Genomic DNA, 18,703 nt, shown 5'->3' on the forward strand with positions numbered 1-18,703 from the left:
AGAGAATTGAACAAAAAAGAAAAACATCAGTGAACAATGTGTAATGTGAATTGAAAAAAACAATTAAACCTAAGGAGCAAAAACCTATAGGTTTCAGCCAAAACTAAAAAAAAAATATAATTAATCATAGAGAAGTGAAGTCATGAAAAGAAAGAATAATAAAATGGAAAATCATTGATGTACGAAATGAACAGGACACTCACCATATCCTTTCTTATTAAACCAATCTTTAATACATTTATAATGGAAAACACAGAGACACTCGAGCCTACCAACTTTATCACCTGGTTTTAGGTCTTCCAAGCATATGACACATTCATTATCAATACCTTTGAAAATGTTCTGTTTTTCAAGTGATGGTTGAATAGTCGAGTTTGAATTAACCGATCCAGCGATATCAGTTTCATTATCAATTTGGGGGATCATAGAAGACAGCGAAGTAACTTGTTGTATAGTCCCAAAAGAACCAACATCAATATTTGGAATTGTCTCAAACTGTGGCATTGGAATCGGAGGAATGTTATACACCAACATTTTATTCCTTGCGTGAGCTTTGGATCCTCCACCAGACCCAAGTCGATTAGTATCTGAATTGAAATCAAAAGAGTCAAGACAATTACTGATATGTGCTTCTTTGTACAGTTCAAAATCGTCATGACTAATATCAGACACTGAATTTGATGTCTTGTGATCCTTAATATAGTTTTTCAATAAATTCTTGGAGCAGACTGGACAAAGATTGAAATCACTATCTTCATCCCTATTGCGTTGTCTACCATGATAGTGATAGTGATGACCGTGATTATCACGACTCTGCACGTCAATTGAAGAGTTTGTAGAAGATTCTACCATACGAGTGCTGGTTCTAGTACTATACTTTGTAGTACTATCATTATCATTGGCTAAACTGGTATTTTCCCCATCATTGATACTCATGTCACTTCTACCAATAAGACTACTATTCTGAGATGCCAGCTCACTACCACCCACCACTAGACTCGAAGAGTCTCCTGGAGATCCAAACAAAGCTCGTCTAATCATATTGATTTCGTCTGCGCATTCATCACATGTTCTATAGAATTCATAGCTATTCAGTGTTCCCAAGGTATTATCTGAATTAACCACATATGTATTCGGAAAGTATCTCACCAGCTGCTCAGAGCATGATCCACAGACCACTCTACCACATTTCCGGCAATGATGTCTTCTGTTAAAGAACGTATATTGGGAGTGGCACAAAAAGCACCCTGTTACGTCCGAGTCATCTTGCCATTCGGGGCCCTCTCTGAAAACTTCCATGGCCAAGCAAACCACTATCAATCTAAACACTAACGCGGATCAAACCAGTTTATAAGCTAATAACCCTTGCTAAAAGTCAATCGACGATTAGATTCTTCTGATAACGAAAGAAGGAGTATTTGTATTGATAATGATTTTTTCCTGGAGTCAAATCATAATTTCTGCGCGAAGCGATACCGGTACGCCCACTACTCCAACTTTGTTAGGTATTCAATTTTTGTTAGGATTTTTTTTTCCAATCCATAAACCTTTAGGCCTTTAGTAACCAGGGTTTTTGTTTTGAATTAGGGTAAGAGGTCGTGGTATCAGTGATGTCAGATAGACTTACGCAGCTACAGGTTTGTTTGAACCAGCTTATAGAGCAATTCAACTCGACCGTGAACTATGTCAATGTCCATAGCGAGCCAGCACTTCTTGATGAAGACCCAATGTCGGTCACCAATATGGCCGTGAATGCACCCAACCCGGGCCAGCAGGCGCCCCCACCGGGCCAGGCCCAGCAGCTGAACTCCCCAGGAGAAAGGCCACCGGATTCCAACTCGGTGTCTAACCACGCGTCGGTTAGAGAAGAAGCAGAGGCCAATTTTGAAAACACGATAAATGAATTATCCACTGATATAATACTAAAGTCTCGACAAATAAGTATGTTGATAGATTCTCTTCCAGGGATAGGAACTTCCCCGGATACTCAATTAGTGACAATCAATGAATTGATCAAAGAGCTCGATGAAGTTGAACGGAAAAGAATTGAAAAAATTGAAGAAAAGGATAAGCTCTTGGCCTGGTGTGAGACCTTGATCAAGGAGGTTGCGTCGGGGATATCTGAAACTAGAAGCTAAAGTAGTACAAATTTATTACCGGGTGTATTTACAAGAAAATTATAGAATGAATCACTTGCCATAAGCAACACAGTCAAAGTCCCATGACGGGAACCATTTTGCTTTGATACATTGATCAACAGTCCATTCAGTTCCGTATATCACTGGTGTGAATGTGACGAAAGAGTAGAGGGCAGCACTTGCAATTGCAATCACCATCAAAGTTCCAATATTTTTTCTGACATTGAGTTGGTATTCTCCATATTGTGCAATCAATAAAATTGAAAAATATACAGCAACAAGATAATGATGTAAGAATAGTTGTCTCGACATATTGAACGAAGGGAAATAGTTAAGTAACCAACCAAGAATGAAATCAAAAGATCCATTGTAATAGACCGTTTTATATAATGGATCATCTGGACGTTTGAATGGATTCATGTACCTAATAACATAAAATACAAATTTAAATGCAACCGTTGCTATTAAAAAGATTCCAATGTAATATATAGCCAAGTTCCCTAAGAAATAGATATGACTACCACTTTCGTCAATTAATTTTACTTCGGTTAAAGAATTGCTGTAGTAATTAACACCTCTTAACAAAAATGGCCATGTCTCAGGTGCCGACGCATAGGAGTGATCCTCAGTGAAACTTTTATTTATCCTGAACATGGCTTTATGAACTTCAATCACCTTACTGAAAAATCCAACTTTTCCAAATTGAACGGTTGGATAATTCTCACTTTCAAGGAGTGGATGATGGTTTGTTTCGACATACCATAAACTATTAGGAATTGTAGGTTCTTCGACACATAATACCTCATTTTGACCAAACCCCCATGATGGTAGTTTTTCTTCATGTCCAATTAAAATACATTTAGTACCTCTATGGATTAATTGAAAAACAGTTTCAGTAGTTCTTACTTTGATTAATGGTAAGTCGTTGGTGGAATGATCTTTTTTCATAGCTATTCTAACTTTCCATTCGTAATTTATATCACCAGCCAAATCTCTTGTCCCATTACAAGAAACTTCATTTGAATATTCATGTTCGGAAATCGGTGGTCTGACATCATTAACATGCAAATACTTGCCAGTGGCAACATGATATAACCTGATTGTATCACCATCTTTAACGGGTCTGAATTTCTTTTGAAGTTGTCCTTCCCAATTCTTATTTTTAGTTTCAATTATCCATTGATTATTAGGGTCAGGATTAAAACCATATAAAGATACTTGTTGTTCACCAGAACCAGACTCATACTTATGATCATGTGAATGTAAGTATGCCTCCAAGTTATTTTGCTTCAAGGTGACAGTACTTCCATAAGATACTTCAACCGGACTATTTATGATTTCATCGGAATCTGCTAGGGTTGACTTGAAACGAGGTGACATTGCACCAGATCCGCTCCCATTTAGAGGTAAGGTCATGAAATGAATTGCGAAGAACCCTAAATACAAAGTCAAGGGAAGAATAATAAGTCCGAAAACTCTTGAAACGAAGTGAAATACCAATTGGGTGATGCTAACTTCCAAATCGCCCAATAATTGCCAAAGCTGATAAATTGTTAATAAACCAACCCATGCAACAACGTATAAACCAGTGAGTTTTATTGATGTGCTTATACCTAAACCAAACCCAGTTAGGATCAAAAACTTAAACCATCTTTTGGTAAATGGTTCACTGATCTGAAAACTCTTAAATGCAAAAACAGTCAATGAAGCCGCAAAGACTAATGAACTATCTAATAAAATAAATCTAGATTGAGTAACTAATGAGTTTTCGATCAAGACCAAAAACGATCCGAAAAATGAAATCATTGATCTACAACCCGATGCCTTCAATGCACCATATGTAGTCAAAATACTCAAAACACCACATATTCCGGAGAATAACCTCATTTGAACATAGGGAACATTTTCATCAAATACGTCACCAATTTCAGCAAATTCAAAATTTCCATCCCATCCAAATGCAATTGCAATCCAATAGTACATCAACTTGGCTAATGGGGGGTGTACATCCACAAAATATTCACCATTGAAGTATTCTCTGGCAAATCCACCAAAATGGACTTCATCAAACACAACTCTGGGTGGCCAAGGGATCTTATATAGCCTTACAATGACTCCTAAAGCTAGTAATAAGAAAATAAAAAAATGATCAACTCGAGAATATTTTGATTTTTCAATTAGTCCCGGCGAGGGCCTTGAGCTATAATAAAGCCTTGACTTTCCAGGCTTATACCCCAAAGGAAGTTTTTCTTTTTCCAATGCCATATCTTGGAAAGTGTGCTTGTATGAATGAATAAGATGTATTGGACTTCTGTACCTTTATTTCTCAACGTGTAAAAAACTGTTCGAATTTTTGTTACGCACAGCATAATCAAAATTGCAAAATGCTTACAATAGATAATGAAGTAAAATAATGATTAAATAAATAGAATACAGTAATATATATGTATGTATGCAAAGAACAGGAAGATCAAGGACAATGATGAGTGAAGCAGCTTTAGAAAGACGAAATTAATAGCCAATATATAACCCCCCATTTTTCTCATCCAAATAGTTGACTATATAGTTGACATACTCAGATTTGGGATCCCAACCAAGTTTGGCTGTGCAGCTGACATTTTTCAAATGTGGAAGTTTTTCATCATTGATAGCGATTGCTAAATCGATAGCATCGATTTTATTACTTGTGCCAAGCATGCCACTACTATCAATATGTAAATTTCGTAATGGTCGGTCATATGGTAAATATTCAAGATTGTCATCATCGAAAAATGAGCTCGAAACATAGTCAACAGCTATTTCAAGATAAGTTAAATTAGGACAAAGGGTGAATACCGAGTCCATTGAGTTATCATGAAGCCCCGGCATTGGGTATTGTATTTTTAATGAGGTTAAATTCTTTCCAAGCCTATGAAGGATATTTTGAATCCCAGCATGCTTGACAGCGGGACAATGTGAAAACTCGAGTTGAGTAAGGGTTGATGGAAAAACTGACCTAATCAAAAATTCATCGTTAATCCCACCTGATATCCTCAAAAAGGTTAGTTTAGGAGGCCAGTCTATACCCTCAAAGTCATGAATTTCAATAGAAGATCTGGGGAATGAAAGGTGTGTGAGCTGGTCAAGTGTCCTAATTGATTTGAAAAGCTCTTCAAGATTAAGGGTTTCTGACACTAATCGTAAATCCAAAACTTTTAACTGCTGACAATTTTTCAAAGCAATTAAGGGACCAAGACCAAAACTTGTTTGGGGGGCGACAAAATACTCCAAATTCTTTCTAGATTTTTTCAATAGTTTTGCAACATATGCATTTTTACCTGTCTGGATAATATACGAAAGATCGAGTTGCTTTATATAATCCCCATAGTCCTTCTTTGATGACATAGTCTCAACAAATGAAAAGAAATTGGTAGCTTTCAATTTTGGATTTCGGTAAATCAACGGAAGTGTAAGATTGAAAAATAATTTGGAGACTCTCATAAACTTAGGTTTTAATTTGCCTTGGTGATATAAGATTAAAAGTATTTCCACAATGATTTCAACCGGTAATGCCATTAATTTTGAAGATTCTCGAAAATTATCTTGAATTAGCTTCATTTTCTTATTATATTCTTCGTTCCCGTTATTCAAACAACATTTGAGTACATCTACCTTTTCAAATTGTGATCGGGGCCATACATTGCTCTTAAAATTCTGTTGGTTAGTAAGAATGTATACCGAGCTGATATTCAAATTAGTCTTGATATTGAAATCCTTATAGTTTCCAAATTGATCCTTGGAAGAAAGACTTTGGTCCCCTTCATTGTAGCCAGCATTTTCATTATCATCATATTCCTCATCGCTGCTTCTATCTTGTCCTGTAAAGTTTGACCTGTAAACGTACCTCCTGTATGGAGGACGGACCTGCCTGGGTCTTCTTTTGTTAGCTATTTTTAATGTTGAATATTATGGATCAGTACCGTAGCCGGCTTCAAAGAATGACCAGCTGACTTTGATAGCTTATTTGGTTGAAATTATTCAAGATTAGCCCTCAAAAAATTTCAAAAGGTTAAAAAAGAGAGTACATCCAAATCCACAATCTATCTTTTGTCATCAGGATTTCTAATTAGTAAGTGCAGTACTTGATTTTTTTTTTTTTCAAAAAGAAAAAACGGTCCAAAAACGTTTGTGACTAAATGCGAATATGTTGATTGCAAAAAGATCAGTGATGAAATCAGCCCCAACTTCGAAAGTTACCAAGTCACAGTCTAGTCAAAGACATAAGCTTCTAATTGACTTTTCTGAAGAGCACACAGAAAGCACTCTTGCTAAGTTCTTCGGGCTTGGAGAAGGGTAAAAAAAAAGTCTTCCAGAAAGATCATTGCTTAATCGAAAATGTAAGCTTAAGTTTGATTGCTTAAATCCACAGGAGAGTTTGTCGAATTATTGTACGGATGTGAATAATCGAGATCCAAATCATAATATCTGGCAAGCAGTCGCAAAATTATCTTTCTAGCTTCAAATGGTTGAGCATGATGTGGCCGGAACCGACTATTTGGGTGAGGGGCTAAGTGAAACTTTTTCATTTCGCTGAAGTTATGATTTTCTTCAAAGGTCTTATCATTTTCACTTGTTTGTAAACTTATGATTACCATCATGGGGTATATAATAAAAGTTCGTATCAAAATTTTTGGAAAAAAAAGATTAATAGAAATTATTATACGTATTATATTGAATGGAATGGCTGTGAATACTAATAAATAAAATTCGAAGATTTTTTTAGTAGATTGAATATATTTTTCATAAACATAGGATCCAAATTGTTTCATTTGTTCAGTTTTCTGAAAAATGTGAATATTGACCATTTTCCAAATTATACTTTTAATTTGATCGATATGATTTATAGTCGTAAGGTAGCAATCAGCAAAAAAGCTTTTAACTAGAGGCATAATGTCAGTGTAGTATATTTGAATCATGGAGAAAGGATTCATTACTGTTTCTTTCAATGAAATATGACTTAGCTTTTCTATCAATTCATCAATGGTATTGAAGAAATAATTTCTATATGAAGCTTTGTTCTTCCTGCCATATTTACCTTGCTCATGGTCATACGTATCATTCAAGCTACCGAGGTCATGAAGTTGCTCTCCTTCATATCCATCTAAATGTTGCAAAAAATGATTTTGATGGTTCGGCAAGAAGTTAGCATTAACAACTTTTCTGGTGATAAGATCTTGTATTGCAGACGTGAACGGTAAACCATGCAATGAAAAATAGCCCCTATTTTTATCTGGGTTTCTTGAAAATGGGTCATTGGAACCTTCGTTTATACCACTACCGTCTTGGTTGGGTATAAACTTATGTTTTGTTTCTTCTGGCTCCTCAAAAATTGTTGACATACTCAATGGCATGGGATTCAGTTGAAATTCCTCAATATCGTGTTCCTTGTGGGGACTTGAACTTGCTTGGAAAGAGGCTGAATTATTTTTACTCTCTATTTTTTTATGGTACAAGCTCAGACTAAAAGGAAATGGCTTGAATGTTTGAGGTTGATGGTTCTGCCTTTCGAGCTTCATTGTTGATGCATCAGACTTCTCGACTAGATTTTTTATTTCAATGTTAAGCTTAGTGATTTCTTCTGAAAGGGATTTATATTGTGATTCCTGGGTGCTAGCTACTGTTTTCAAAAAGCTGTAATACTGGTCTACTTTAGAATCGATCAATTCAACAATATTTTGAAACTGGATCATATCAGTAATTTTCTCTAATTCGATGATTTTGGAGTTCCCGAACAATTTCGACAAACGCTTCATTTTAAGTTTTGCAAGATCCATTGGTGTTTTTTCTTTGTTGGGTTTATTACCTAGTAGTAAGTGCATGTTTTCCTCCGTAATGCTTGTTGTTAAATCATTTTCAGCAAGTGACTGTTCTTGTAAAATTTCATAAACTGCTAAAAAGGACCGGAAAGCCCCCCAGAGAGAAAACACACAAATATTGAAATTACTGAACACAATGTCTTTCCTTAATTTGGATGTTATAATTAGACTCCTCGATAAGACCATCAACAAGCTCCCAAGAATAATGCCTCCAATACAGGAAAACATTGCAATTAACTGATATTTTTGAAGCTTCAATACCATGTGGGTTTCCTTTATGAGAAATTCCTCTTCGACACCTTCATTCAACTTAAATTTACATTCATACGCTCCATTGATATTCTTCAAATGAAAGCTTTTTGTTTCCCGAATTTGTTTCAACCAAAACCATGGCCATTCTGAGGCGAACTTCACAAAATAACCAATAGCCATTATCATGAGGATATCGGTGAAGAAGCTTGCTATGTCAACTTCTTCAGACAATTCAGGAAAGAATATGGGGGTCAATATTGCTAGGATAGATGGTAGAACTACCACTGCTAAAGTAAAACCTCTTATGAGTGTATCGTTAGGGTTATTTTGAACATTCCAAAATCCAAAAGTTTCAAAAGCAACCTCTGGCAGCTGCACAGAAGTGAAAGATGGCGAAGTTTCCGAGCTGTTGTTTTCACTTGAGCTATCTTGTTTTGACTTGGGAGCGACACTCAGACCTCTTCTCTGTCTCTGCCGTGGTGGTTCTTCAGCGGCGGGTGGGATGTGACTCGCAGCATTGGAGTTTCTCATTGGTGCTCTTCCCTCGGAAGTGGCGTTATGGGCGTAAAAGTTTTTTCCAGTTGGTATCATAGTCAAGCAATTACTAGTTGATCAGAGTAAACCTTCCTTTCAATTCTTTTTCAAAGGAAGACTTGAAAAGCTTTAAATGTGTTGAATTTCGATTCCTTGATTTTTTTGTGGTGATTTCGCAACTCAGAGTTGTTTTTGTTGCAATCCAGAAAAGGATTTTTGCAGTCACACTCAAAGACATGAAATTAAATATATTTATCAACTCTATATACTCGAAATATATATCTTTCTGGTCCAGACCTGCTTCGAAAGTATTTACAGCTTTTCTTTTGTTGTGTACAGAAGTAGGAGGAGGAAACCGAGTGAAAAGATGACAAAAACTATCAAAGTTGCACATTGAAAGATAAGAAAGTCGGTAAAAGACTATTATAAAATGATAGAGAAGTATATATTCATTGAAAGATGTGCTTAAAAAAGTGGCACTGTGAAGTAAGGATTCTTATATACCCACTTCTCTCAATGATATGTTTGGCAATGATTTTGGCGTCATTTCTCGAGACAATAAAGCTTGTTGAATTACAAGATAGTATTCAAAGAACTTAAAGATATTGCTTCTTGGATATAAAAACAAATAGAAAGTTATGTATACACACTTGTTTTCTCGTCCAAAAGGAACCATTCCTTAACAATGTAATAGTTACATTCGAGTTATTTGGTGCTTGCAAATAGGATTATTTCAAAAAGCTTGCGATTAAGCTTCTGTATTCTAAGTAACATCACTAGAACTCAAAAAAAGGCTTCACACAGCTCTTTTCTATAACTTAATTCTAGCTTTGTGGATATTGAAAGATATTATAATACTTTGGATCAAATAATAGACGTTGCAGTAGGACCTAATGGTGAGCCGGTGTTTCTTGAGAGAATTAAAAGCTAAACCTTTTTACTTACGTAAAGAGAGCAAAGCATTTTTACAAATAAGAAGTTTATATTCAGAAAGTCTTATAAAGTATACTTATCATATACGTTATGAATTAATGTTAAAACTATTTAACAAACCTTCGTTGAATTCATAACAGACTGGATGATCGTAATTGGATACAAATGCACAGTTACCCATATCTTTTTTAAGATCTTCTCCAGATACTAATATTTCTGCACTTTTCTCTGGTGAGATATCAAAATCAAATATATCCATGGGTAATCCAAGTGTTGTACATGCATTGGGTACGTCAACAACACCGGCAATATGGCCCTCGATTGGTGCTGAAGACAATAACAAATAAATTTGATAATCATTATAACCAAATCTTCTAAGATACTCAATCGCACGAATACAAGCTTGTCTATAAGCTACGGTTGCATCAAGGAATTTTTGTTCACCAGTTTCATCAACTGAGAATCCTTCAAAGGTTAAGTATCTTGATGGACTGTAATGATTCTGAACATCACCAGGAAGAAATATTGGTGATTTTAAATTTAATAATTTCATGCCATCTTTGATAACTTTTGCTTGAATTGTAATAACCCCTGCCATTTCAATTGCCCCACAAAACGAAATTTCTCCATCTCCCTGAGAGAAATGTAAGTCACCAATTGAAAATTTAGCTCCCTTTACGTAAACAGGGAAATAACACTTGGATCCCCTAGATAAATTTTTGATATCACAATTCCCACCATTTTCAGGTCTTCCAGGAATGGTTCTTGACCCTTCTTTTGCAATTTTCTCCTTTAATGATCCTTCAGCACTACCTCCGTGAGCGTTTACAACTTCAGGAAGGTTAGCAACTGAAGTATCATGTAAATGTTGAATCTCCTCTTTAATAGATTTTTCCCTTTTATTCCATTCAGTCAAAACTTTTTCCGATGGAGCAGTACCCATTATACCAGGATGAATTAAACCCGAGAATTTAACATGGGGAATGTGTCTTGAAGTTGCATGAATTCCTTCAAAATCAAAAAGGCTTTTGCACATTCGGGATAAAATTTATCCAAGAACCCACCTCCGTTTGATTTATGGAAAATACCACAATAACCCCATGGTTGTCTTTCTAAAGGTTGAACGTCTTTGATCTCAACCATCAATACATCTCCGGGCTCAGCAGTCTCGATGTTAAACGGTCCAGATAGATAATGTATTCTTGATAAATCAACATTTTTCAAATCATCACTAGTATCACTATTACAAATCTGATTACCAGTCCAATCCAAACATTCTATCTTCACTGTTTCTCCCGGCTTAATGGCTTCTGTGAATGGAACATCAGGGTGCCATCTATTATGGACTTGAGGTTGAGCATCTCCTGGTTTGTTCAAGTCAACCTTTGTGACATATCTAATTGGGCTTGGTGCCATGTTAGTTTACGATTGATTTTATCTCGAGTAAAATTTAAGTAGTAATGGAGTTGGGATTTTTCCAACTTTATATAGTATAAAGGGGTATTCGCGTAGCCCGATGCAAATCTTGATAAGGTCAAACTCCAATTCTTGATAAGGTTCAAATTCCGGTTTATTATTCGCGGTTATCGCCTCTTGAACAAAAAGCTCCTTTCATCTCACCATCTGAAAACCGTTGTTTTGCAGCCAACTTAGAAAGAAAAATTAAATATATTTGCTAAACCTATATACTCGAAATAAATAAATAGTTTTGTTATCCTCCATGAGTATGTACAGCAATTCTATGGTAATTAGAGGAGGAAACAAAAAAGCAGAAAGATAAAAACTATATACAAAGTCGAACATCAGAACGTGAAAGAAGTAAATAAATATCTACTTTCCTTCGTATTTTTTAAGGTCAACATCAAATTTTGCCTTCTTACCTTGTTGTTTATACTTTTTAGTCATTTCAAGACTTGAAGCAATCGAGTCTGCCATAGTTACTATATCATCATCGAAATAGGTAGAATCGGCAGTGGTTACTTTTTTCCAGTCCTTTTTACGCTGTTCCTTTAAAAAGGACTTCTTTTGAGTTTTCAGAATGGCCTCTAATTTTTCTTTCTTCTCATCAGATAAGGAGTTTTTAACTATAACACCCTTCTTTCCCAATGGCGATGGCCATAAATCACCTCTAGCCAGCTTTCTGGCATCATGGTAAACCTGTTTACCTAAACTTTTTGGAATTTGCCAAATTTCAATCTTACCGGATGGTGCACTAACGGTTAATTTGACGTTCTTTTTAACTTTTCCTGGATGGGAAATAATACGAGGCCAATTCTTAGGGTCTTGCTCATCGATGTCAGTCGAGCTATTATGAGAACGTTCGTATTCGATATTTTTTATACTTTCGACATCATTTGGTGATCGTTGAGCGATTAAGTAGGAAAATGAACCCGTTTCAGTATTATTAGATCCAGGTCTACCAGTACCACCTAATTTTTTTAAGGAGTTTCTCAGGAGATTATCTAATCCAAAACCATCTTCTGCGGTCTTGTCCCATTTAGTTGCAAGCCTACGGCCCTTCTTTAACTCCATAGTATATTTTGGTCTTTCCACGGTTTTGTTAAAGGAACAGAAGTTGAAACGATGTTTATGAGAAGAAATCTTATAGTACTTAGGATCTCCCAATTGTAATGGACATTTTCCGTGATGTGAACATGGTGCTATGATACTGATATGATAATCGACACTATCAGCGTTAAGAGTAGATTGTGAGAGAGGCGGCTCTTCAAAATCTAAAGGAACAACTTCATATTCGTCACCACCTTCATATTCAAATTTCAAGTCTTCTTCCTTAACTTCGCCATATTTTGAATTGATTTCCTTTTCGAAATCCAGCAGGCTCTCTTCCTTGAATTGAGCTGCAATTTTCTCATCTTCGGTAAATTCTAAATCTTCATCTTCAAAATCTTCATCTTCCAATTGTTTGAAAAGTTCTTCTTCATATTTGATATCATTATCATCAATGAGTTGATCTTCTTTCTTTAATTTTTGTGGTTTTAAACTTGAACCTTTAATATAAGGTCTTGGAATCTTACCACGTTCATTTTGATATGATTCTGGCCTGATCATCACTTGCCTAGCTCTAGCAATGGTTTCAAACCCCAAGGCATTACCTCTTTCAACTAATACTAAATGACCGTTTGGCTTCAATAATTTCAAAATCATATGAATATTGGTGTCGATATCTCTCGAAAAACTATATTCCCTTGTTAACAAGGCTTGGTTTACCATTATTAAATCATATCTTTTTGACACAGGTAATGAGTCTCTTAATTTTGTTTTGATTTGAATTTTACTTGCATCGACAGGACCAACATAGTCGTCTACTTCTGGTTTTTCTTTTTCCAACACGTCCTCCTCTGGTGACACACCTTCGTTTTTATTCCCTTCAATATCTTCATTTTCATCTGGTACTTCATATTCTACTAAATTTTCGTTTAATTGACGAGATAAAATAATCTTAGCTCTCTTTTTCATTTCATAATTTGATCTACCAACAACGTAAACGTCTTTTTCTTCTGGAACCCATTCATTTCCCATTATTTCATTAAGAGCAACCATGCCAGTGGCTGGACCATGTCCAATATCTAACACACTCTGAGGATTAAACTTATCTTTACCGACTCTTTTCTGTAATTCTAATAAAACATGATGTGCGTGGGAGTAATTTTGCAAAAATAAAGAAGCTATATGGGCATCACAATCTAAGGCCGACTCTGGGGCTAATAGAATCTGATCCGAACTTAAACTCTTAAATATATTAGCGGCTCTTTCACGTAATTTATCCGGACGAGAAGTACTCAATATGTTTTTGTTAATGACTTTAGCTATTTCAGTGGGTAGAACAGTAACATTTCTATCAACTCTACCTTCCAAAGTTAAGGGATGTAACCTTGCTTCCTCTGAGTTGTCACCTTGTTTTAAAGATCCATCAGGATTTCTATATGGTGATATCTCATCTTCAAAATCATCCTCTTGAATCCTCACATGCTTGTCACTCTGATCCTCATTAAGCTGCTTATATTCTTTTAACCGTTCACTCACAACCAACTGGCCAAAGGTTTCGCTATGTCTTATTTTGTCGAATGGAAGAGCTTCCGTAGCCTTGACATCATTTCCCAGTTCATGTTTAATGAAATCATAGGTTGATGGATCGAGGTTCTGAAGTTTTTTCAGTGATGAGGTTGCATTAGTTCGGAGGCCATAAGTTAAATTAGCGTATCGAGATAAGACGAACCGTCTACTTCTCAAAATCGATGTCCTCGCTAACATTAGTATAATATTCCTTAATGCTTTGTTTCGGTTGGGTTTATTTAAGTTAGATATCGTCCCTTATATCTCATCGTAAGAGAGATTATAACCATATTGCGCTGTGTGCAGGTTGCAAATGTCAGCATTCTAAACTGTAAAGCATCATCACGTTTTGCAGGTTATTTTCTTTTGCAGCTTGAGTTTCGGTAATTACAGGTTGGAAGAAACAGTGCGATATGACTGGCTCAATACGAAGGCTTTCTCTTAATGGTGTATTTTTTTTTGTCTCTGGACATTCAGAATTTTTTCAATTCGATTCAGCGTTTCTTTAGGTTTAACCAATTGATTTTTGCAATAGAAGAGACGGAAATGTTCTCAAGACTGACAATGAACCGTGGAATACCGGTTTTAGTGAGTGTTGCTGCTGGTATTTCGTCCAGCATGATATTCGGAGGACAACCAAGCATTCATAATGAGTCTAAACGTAGATTCTATGAAGATGAATCCAACGTTGTTCCAGTTCCTGGAACAGTCACTCCAGCTGCCGGATCCGAAGTAGAGATACTAGGCCCAAACCGCTTGGTTGATGGAATCTCCGTCCGTTCACCATCAGCATTAGAGAGCACATTTAAAAGTGGGAGAGAATCGGTGGTTAGTGCATACAATAGTTTACAAGGATTCTTAAATAACAAATATGTTCAATATAATGAGAAGGAAAGACAAGTTACGAGTACTGTTAGTGGGTTGCACAACAAAACTGAAGATCTTTTACCAAATGGTATATACATATTAATAGCGGCCTTGTCTGGTAACATTATGGCCCGCCAGAGAGGAATTGTTTCAAAAGCCACTTTTCCAGTTATTTTAGGTGTTGCATCATTCAAATACTTCTTGCCTCAAACATTCAGTAATACCACTGGGTTCATCTGGAGTTTGGAAGAAAAATACATCCCAGAAGTGGCTCACTCGCAACAGGTTTCGATTGAAAAAGCTGATGAATTCGTTAATCAAATTGAAAAAGCCTCCGAATCTAGTCAAAAATCATTACAAGGCCGTGTTCAATCCTTGAGACAAAAAATTGCCGACGTCACCGGGTTGAACATCGATGGTGATGTAACTAAAAAATAAAATGATTCACGATAGACTTCCTGTCTCTTTTGGAAGTAGTTTATAACTCTCATGTACAATAAAACAATTTAACTTGATGATTTTTTTTTTCTTATTCCCTTCTTCGAATAGATTATTCGTAAGACTTTAGCAATGTGTCTTCTTCAATCTATGTTTCGTTAGTTCCTCGCAATGAAAGAATTCTGTAGTACAACTTATCATATCATAAGTGCATATCGTGCTCTATAGCGTTTTTTTCGAGATGTTGCAACATGTTTTTTTTTTTGTTTTTTCTGGCATTTTTTTTTTTTTGTTAGCCATGAATTTTTTGGTTGCAAGTTTACAAATACTAGAAACACAGATGATGAATAAAATCAACTTATCCTTCGAAATCCTTTGAACAGTGAGCAGATTCAACTATCTTTACAAACTGTCGGTTGTCAGTCGTTACTAAACGATTGTGATAAGTTAGGCGAGAGTTAATCTATATAGAGTTACTAGTTAATTCGTGTCGAAAAAAAATAAAACTCCATTCGAAATAAACAACAACAATATATATTGATGTTTAATACGGGGAGGCCCCATCCAGTTTACAGGCTCTCGGATTTGAGAGATGGTGACAGTCCTTTAAAAGAGATTCAAAATCTAACAAATTCTAGTACTACTACTGAAACTGATTCTACATCAAGGTCTATTTTACCAAAGTTATCATCGACAATATCAAGTTTCCCATCAGTGACTACTCCAGCAAACGAGAACAGGGTTTCTTCGATGGACATAAGACCAGTCACCGCATTTTTTAAAGTATTGGATAAAATGTCTTTTAATATTCCTCATTTTGTTAATTCAGATACTAGTAAATTATCAACTAATGATTCTGATGAAGATAAAATGAAGAACCTTTTCCCGATCCAGAATGGGGTATTGGCTTCAACTTTAGAAAGTAAAGTTACGAGAGTACTTAAAGCAGAACAAAAATCAATGGCTGCAAGAGAAGATCTTATAAAAGATTTTAGAAATTGGACTCTGCTGATTCCAAATACTGAAAGTTCAAGTATGGTCAAAGACTTCACTGAACTCTTATCACGTCAAAAAACCGGTGACCAAGCAACTCTCACAAAATTATCCCAATTGAAGAATCATTTGTTAAGTGTTCATGCTAGAGAGAAAAAACAACGAGAATTAATCAATGAACAAACCAAAATCTTAAAGCAAATTAAAGATTCTGAAGTTAAATATGGTCATAATGCAACCGTGACAGCATTACTTAGGGAAAAATTGGAAGCAAATATATATAATTTAGAAGTTGTCGAATTGCAATTAGTAAGATCAATTTCAGAAAGTTTAAGAGAAGCATTTTTAGATTATATTACTGCTTTACACACAACTTCGATTAAAAATTATAACGCATGTTCCCAGTTTTATGGGAAGTTAATAAACTGCGAATTCCCAGTTAACGAGAAATCTAATTCTCGAGAACCTGGATCGGGGGTCAAAGTTTACAATAATAGACGTGAACGTCCTCTTTCTGCTCCTTCATCGTCATCTAATTTCATGACGGCGGAAGTTAAAAATATTTTAAAAAAGAATTCTGCTAATGATAATCAAACTCAACCAATTAAATTGATTGACAATGATAAAGTTAGTTATACTCCTAATAAAGAATACCTTGGAAGGCATAAATTAGCTCCTACAAAAAACCAATCGGCCCAACCTCAACAAACATCACGGGATGAAATTGGTGAGTTTGAAAATGAACTTTTCAATCAGGGTTTTTTCAAAGAGCCTGGTGTTCTTCACAGCGGTGAATGGAATTAGATAGGATATATATATTTATGATACTGAAAGAAAGAAAACAAAAACAACCGTAGACTTGTCATTATAATCATTTAATATTTACGTATTTTATATTTATGTAATGCGACGAGCTCTATAAACTCTATAAAGTATGTACAAGAGGAGTTACCCTTTATGCTTTTTGTTTTAATAATTTCGTCAATGGACTTGATCAAATGGCCAAGTAAAATGCAATTTTATTGACTAGCTTCAGTGTTACCATTTTTGAAGAATTTTTTCCCAATTTCATACGAAGAAATCATAATAGCACAAGATGGTGCAATTTTCATTAAACGAGGGCCAAACCCAGAGTATAAAGCACTAATACCTTCATTTCGATAAATCTTGTAAAGAAATCTAAACATAGAAGGTCTTTTCAATTTTTCACCTTTTGAATGAGCTTCCTGGGTGGTGATCTGTAATCTTGTTTTACCTACATCGAAAGGATTAGTAAATAATGCAGCAATGGCACCAGAAGTTGAACCAGACAAAAAACTTGTTGCAAAAACTTTCCAATCTTCATTTTGTGATTTAATTTTTTCATTATTAAAATCAACTTGTAATGCTAAGCTCAATCTCTCTTTAATGAACTCATAACAAGACCAGTATATTCCCGAGAATGGAACGTCTCTCCACAATGTGATCTTTAACCCGGTGAAAAGAGTTCCAATACCGCGTTGGTTAACAAGTTTATAGGAATCATGAAGCAAAGTTTTCAAAATCTTTGAATTACTCGATCCATCTTTCAAGTCAGAAGGAATTGATTGTAATCTTGTTTTAATCAATTCAATTGGCGAGACAAACGTGGCCGCCATTATTCTTGCAAAAGCACCACATAATAGTGGATTGAGAGGATGATATGCTATAGGTGAGTGATCACGGATGTATTCGTAACCAGTGAAATAAATGATATTTGAAGGAATGGCCATGAATAAAGTAAGGGAAAGCCCCCGCCATAAAGTCACTAATCCTTCATTTCTACTTATATTAACAAACCCTTGGAAAGTCGAATTGATACGAGAACAATTCTCCGCTGATTGACAGTATCCTCCATTTATCCAAAAAAGCTCGGGAGAGTCAGCAGCTAATGCTTGGAGTGGATTGCCCGAGGCTGCAATGGCATTTGCAGCTGCTGGTGCTGATGAAGATGGAACTCTTGGTATATTCAACTTTGCAGCTTCCCCCATATCTAAAGCTTTAGATGCCGATATCTTAGCAAGAGTGTTTCTGCCATTCCCATCTGGTAATACATTATTGGCCTTTGCATTACAACATACCTTATCGGAAGGTAGTATTTCTTGCTGTTGTATACGGATTCTAACCACGTCAAAAGGCGTCACCACCAATGACGTGAGAAACGATCCCAGTGAAGCACTGATCATTCTCTGCATCGTAGTGATCTCTTCAGCACTTCCTTCAATGTTGGACTTATTGTTCTTTGCAGTTGGTCTCAGGGTACGATCACCAAAATGAAGATCGTTATCTTCAATACCCGCCGCTAGTTCAGAAGACATGGACATCTCGCTATTCTAAAACACTATTCACTATACTGACTCAAGGGTATTATCTCTAACGAAAAGAATCAGAGGTAGAGGTTTGTCTTTCGCCTTAACTGTCTTTTTCTTCTTTTTTTTATTACTTCTTTTTTTTTGTTTTGTTAGGGTTCCAGCAAAGTCATTGCCTGTATACAGTGCCAGCGTGGGTTGATCGATGGTTTAGCAGCGTTTTTTTGCTTCCGCAAAAGTGTGCTCTCCGATGACGGTTTTAATGAGACACACAAATCTATAGGAGGCTGCG

At 35.8% G+C, this 18,703-nt stretch overlaps 10 protein-coding genes across 10 annotated transcripts; 3 read left to right on the plus strand and 7 right to left on the minus strand.

The window, feature by feature from the left end:
- Nucleotides 1-95: 95 nt before the first annotated feature.
- On the minus strand, nt 96-1,322 carry HYPBUDRAFT_151713 (phosphatidylinositol-3-phosphate-binding ubiquitin-protein ligase). Its single transcript, XM_020220642.1, has one exon. It carries the CDS (start codon nt 1,297-1,299, stop codon nt 172-174), a length of 1,128 nt encoding a protein of 375 aa, XP_020079429.1. The 5' UTR covers nt 1,300-1,322; the 3' UTR covers nt 96-171.
- A 288-nt stretch (nt 1,323-1,610) lies between these two features.
- On the plus strand, nt 1,611-2,138 carry MED21 (Med21p; the record flags this gene model as incomplete). Its single annotated transcript, XM_020222095.1, has 1 exon — nt 1,611-2,138. The coding sequence occupies one exon, from the start codon at nt 1,611-1,613 to the stop codon at nt 2,136-2,138; it is 528 nt and encodes a 175-aa protein (XP_020079430.1).
- Nucleotides 2,139-2,189: 51 nt separating this feature from the next.
- Nucleotides 2,190-4,403, minus strand: PMT5 (putative dolichyl-phosphate-mannose--protein mannosyltransferase; the record flags this gene model as incomplete). The annotated part of the gene is made up of 1 exon (XM_020218110.1): nt 2,190-4,403. The coding sequence occupies one exon, from the start codon at nt 4,401-4,403 to the stop codon at nt 2,190-2,192; it is 2,214 nt and encodes a 737-aa protein (XP_020079431.1).
- Nucleotides 4,404-4,580: 177 nt separating this feature from the next.
- HYPBUDRAFT_151716 (uncharacterized protein) lies at nt 4,581-5,603 on the minus strand. Its single transcript, XM_020220643.1, has one exon. It carries the CDS (start codon nt 5,520-5,522, stop codon nt 4,650-4,652), a length of 873 nt encoding a protein of 290 aa, XP_020079432.1. The 5' UTR covers nt 5,523-5,603; the 3' UTR covers nt 4,581-4,649.
- A 630-nt stretch (nt 5,604-6,233) lies between these two features.
- Nucleotides 6,234-9,211, minus strand: HYPBUDRAFT_237204 (uncharacterized protein). The gene has a single exon (XM_020223198.1). The coding sequence runs from the start codon at nt 8,834-8,836 to the stop codon at nt 6,521-6,523; it is 2,316 nt and encodes a 771-aa protein (XP_020079433.1). The 5' UTR covers nt 8,837-9,211; the 3' UTR covers nt 6,234-6,520.
- Nucleotides 9,212-9,800: 589 nt separating this feature from the next.
- HYPBUDRAFT_160095 (uncharacterized protein) lies at nt 9,801-11,128 on the minus strand (the record flags this gene model as incomplete). Its single annotated transcript, XM_020222469.1, has 3 exons — nt 9,801-9,910; nt 9,935-10,720; nt 10,777-11,128. The coding sequence occupies 3 exons, from the start codon at nt 11,126-11,128 to the stop codon at nt 9,801-9,803; spliced, it is 1,248 nt and encodes a 415-aa protein (XP_020079434.1).
- Nucleotides 11,129-11,508: 380 nt separating this feature from the next.
- On the minus strand, nt 11,509-14,015 carry RSM22 (mitochondrial 37S ribosomal protein RSM22). Its single transcript, XM_020220644.1, has one exon. It carries the CDS (start codon nt 13,982-13,984, stop codon nt 11,543-11,545), a length of 2,442 nt encoding a protein of 813 aa, XP_020079435.1. The 5' UTR covers nt 13,985-14,015; the 3' UTR covers nt 11,509-11,542.
- A 349-nt stretch (nt 14,016-14,364) lies between these two features.
- Nucleotides 14,365-15,261, plus strand: HYPBUDRAFT_151718 (uncharacterized protein). Its single transcript, XM_020220645.1, has one exon. The coding sequence runs from the start codon at nt 14,405-14,407 to the stop codon at nt 15,089-15,091; it is 687 nt and encodes a 228-aa protein (XP_020079436.1). The 5' UTR covers nt 14,365-14,404; the 3' UTR covers nt 15,092-15,261.
- A 724-nt stretch (nt 15,262-15,985) lies between these two features.
- On the plus strand, nt 15,986-16,450 carry HYPBUDRAFT_99477 (uncharacterized protein; the record flags this gene model as incomplete). The annotated part of the gene is made up of 1 exon (XM_020224034.1): nt 15,986-16,450. A coding segment is annotated over one exon (465 nt), but the record flags the coding sequence as incomplete, so codon positions are not given.
- Nucleotides 16,451-17,101: 651 nt separating this feature from the next.
- MTM1 (Mtm1p) lies at nt 17,102-18,457 on the minus strand (the record flags this gene model as incomplete). The annotated part of the gene is made up of 1 exon (XM_020220646.1): nt 17,102-18,457. Exon 1 carries the CDS (start codon nt 18,424-18,426, stop codon nt 17,104-17,106), a length of 1,323 nt encoding a protein of 440 aa, XP_020079438.1. The 5' UTR covers nt 18,427-18,457.
- Nucleotides 18,458-18,703: the final 246 nt, after the last annotated feature.

The sequence above is a fragment of the Hyphopichia burtonii genome (genome assembly GCF_001661395.1).
Source record: "Hyphopichia burtonii NRRL Y-1933 unplaced genomic scaffold HYPBUscaffold_1, whole genome shotgun sequence".
NCBI lineage: Eukaryota > Fungi > Ascomycota > Pichiomycetes > Serinales > Debaryomycetaceae > Hyphopichia > Hyphopichia burtonii.